The sequence below is a fragment of the Volvox carteri genome (genome assembly GCF_000143455.1).
Source record: "Volvox carteri f. nagariensis unplaced genomic scaffold VOLCAscaffold_376, whole genome shotgun sequence".
Lineage (NCBI taxonomy): Eukaryota > Viridiplantae > Chlorophyta > Chlorophyceae > Chlamydomonadales > Volvocaceae > Volvox > Volvox carteri.
The window spans coordinates 9,515-11,359 of record NW_003307905.1 but is presented as its reverse complement, the minus strand read 5'-3'; the positions used below and the strand labels follow the sequence as shown (position 1 = coordinate 11,359).

General features: G+C 55.8%; 1 protein-coding gene across 1 annotated transcript in view; it reads left to right on the top strand.

The window, feature by feature from the left end:
* Window positions 1-22: 22 nt before the first annotated feature.
* VOLCADRAFT_101115 (uncharacterized protein) overlaps window positions 23-1,845 on the top strand; it is a gene marked incomplete at both ends in the record, with an annotated part of 6,246 nt that continues 4,423 nt past the window's right edge. Inside the window, 4 exons of the mRNA XM_002959570.1 lie at window positions 23-38; window positions 546-645; window positions 1,029-1,138; window positions 1,715-1,832. Coding sequence (XP_002959616.1) covers window positions 23-38; window positions 546-645; window positions 1,029-1,138; window positions 1,715-1,832 — 344 coding nt within the window. The remainder of the gene's footprint in view (window positions 39-545; window positions 646-1,028; window positions 1,139-1,714; window positions 1,833-1,845) is intronic.

The following is a 1,845-nucleotide window of genomic DNA, read 5'->3' as shown; positions in this document are numbered from 1 at the left end:
GGGAGGGCGGTGTGTCGCTTAAATGCCTGGTGGGCGAGGTGTGTGACTCTGTGTGTGTGACTCTGTGTGTGTGTGTTCTGGATGAATGATTGAGTAACGAGCGACTGACTAATCTTCGCGGGCTGGCGGACTAACTAAACAAACGGATTTGAACGAGCAACAACCGACAGCCGCAGCGATGGTTTTGATGCCATCCTCATGATGATGCGCAGGCTCGCTGTGATGGGACGTACTTCACTCGTGAGTACGGCGGTGCGTGGAACTTTCGAGAGCTAGGGCCCACCACCCTCAAGTGGGTAGGCAGTGGGCTTTTGGGGCCCAGGGGCCCAGGAGGGTTTTCAGGGCTGACGGAATTTGGACGGGTTGTGAGTGGCTGTCAAGAGCGGAGGGGGGACACTCCTGAGCTCTCTCTTTTGCTGCTACGAACGATTTTTACCATGCTGCTTGTAGGAGTGGTGGTACGAGTTATGTTAGGTGGGGACAGGGCGGTTCGGGGGGGGTGTTTCCGGCGGGTTGACTGACCTCCACACCGGTCTCTCAGACAGGTTGTCGAGAGGCCCCATACCACCTGATCCGCATTCTCATAGCGCTCGCTCGGCGGGAAAGACTGCTGACGTGGAAAATTGTACTCTTTTTTGTTAGCCTGTAAGTATGTATGTTGTTGCAGGGCGGTATAGCTTTCACCAGCGGCCCCCTTTCCCTTGGAGGCAGTTCCCTGCTCTCCCCTGCGAGAGAGGCACCCTAATCTATTCACCCCATCCGACTTCAGAATGTATTCGTTGGGTTCAGCAACTCACCACCAGCATCCAACCAAATCTAGCGGATCAACTGGCGCAAATTGATATAATAACGTCCTACACCGTCCGCAAGATGGGGGCCCACCTCCCAATTCAACACCCCTCACACACCGAGTGGTCGGCAGGCGGATTCGAACCCGGAATCTCCGAGAGCAGGAGTCAGGCCTTAACTTCTGCCAGCCGCCTGCCTATAAGTATGTATGCCGTGCCACCAACATTTACTCGCCGCAGGTACGACGCTTACTACAACCTGTCGCTGCCCGTGCCGGACACCCCCGTCAACTACCGCATTCATGAGCTGCTCAACATGGCCACCAAGGCTTGGACCCGCACTTACTGGGGTAGGTGGGTGGGTGGGGTCGAGTCGGGCTAGGGTCGGCCTGGGGTGCTGTGGGTGATTGCTGTGGGGACAGCTTCCGACCGCTGCCGGCCTTGACCTCCTTCGTCCCATTACGTCCTCTACTTGACTTGCTTTTGGAGTCTGAGAGTTGAGCTCTGGCGAATCTGGCAGTCAATAACCTTACCTGCCTCCCAAATTTTTTCCTTCTTCCGGATTGGGAGTTGTTGATGGCTTTCTACATTAGCAAGCCATAGTGATACAATCCCACCTAAGATACAAATCACCGACTTGCGGATTATCCTCTGAAGGGAAGAAGTCGACAGTTTTCTTCCTCTCCTCCGCGCCTTGTCCCCTTTCCCCCAACATAAACAAACACCAACGCAGAGGTCCCACGAATACACCCACACCCCGATGAGCGCTGATGACCCGCAGACCCGCATTCTAAAACATTCCCCGTGCTTCTCGGCAGCTGAACCACCTTATTTGCCTCTTGCATGTTATTCCCCGCCTTCCCCCTACGCCGGCGAGTCCCGTCCTCCATTTTCGTTTTGACCCATACACTCGCTTGCCCACCCAGGCCGTCTGCCCGTCGTTTACAACGTCCGCAACCGGCTGATGGGCCTCATGTCCTTTCCCAAGTTGGCCCTGCAGCTCAAGCTGGACTTCAGCGTCATCCTGGGACCCTTGTTCTACACGTAAGGGGGGGAG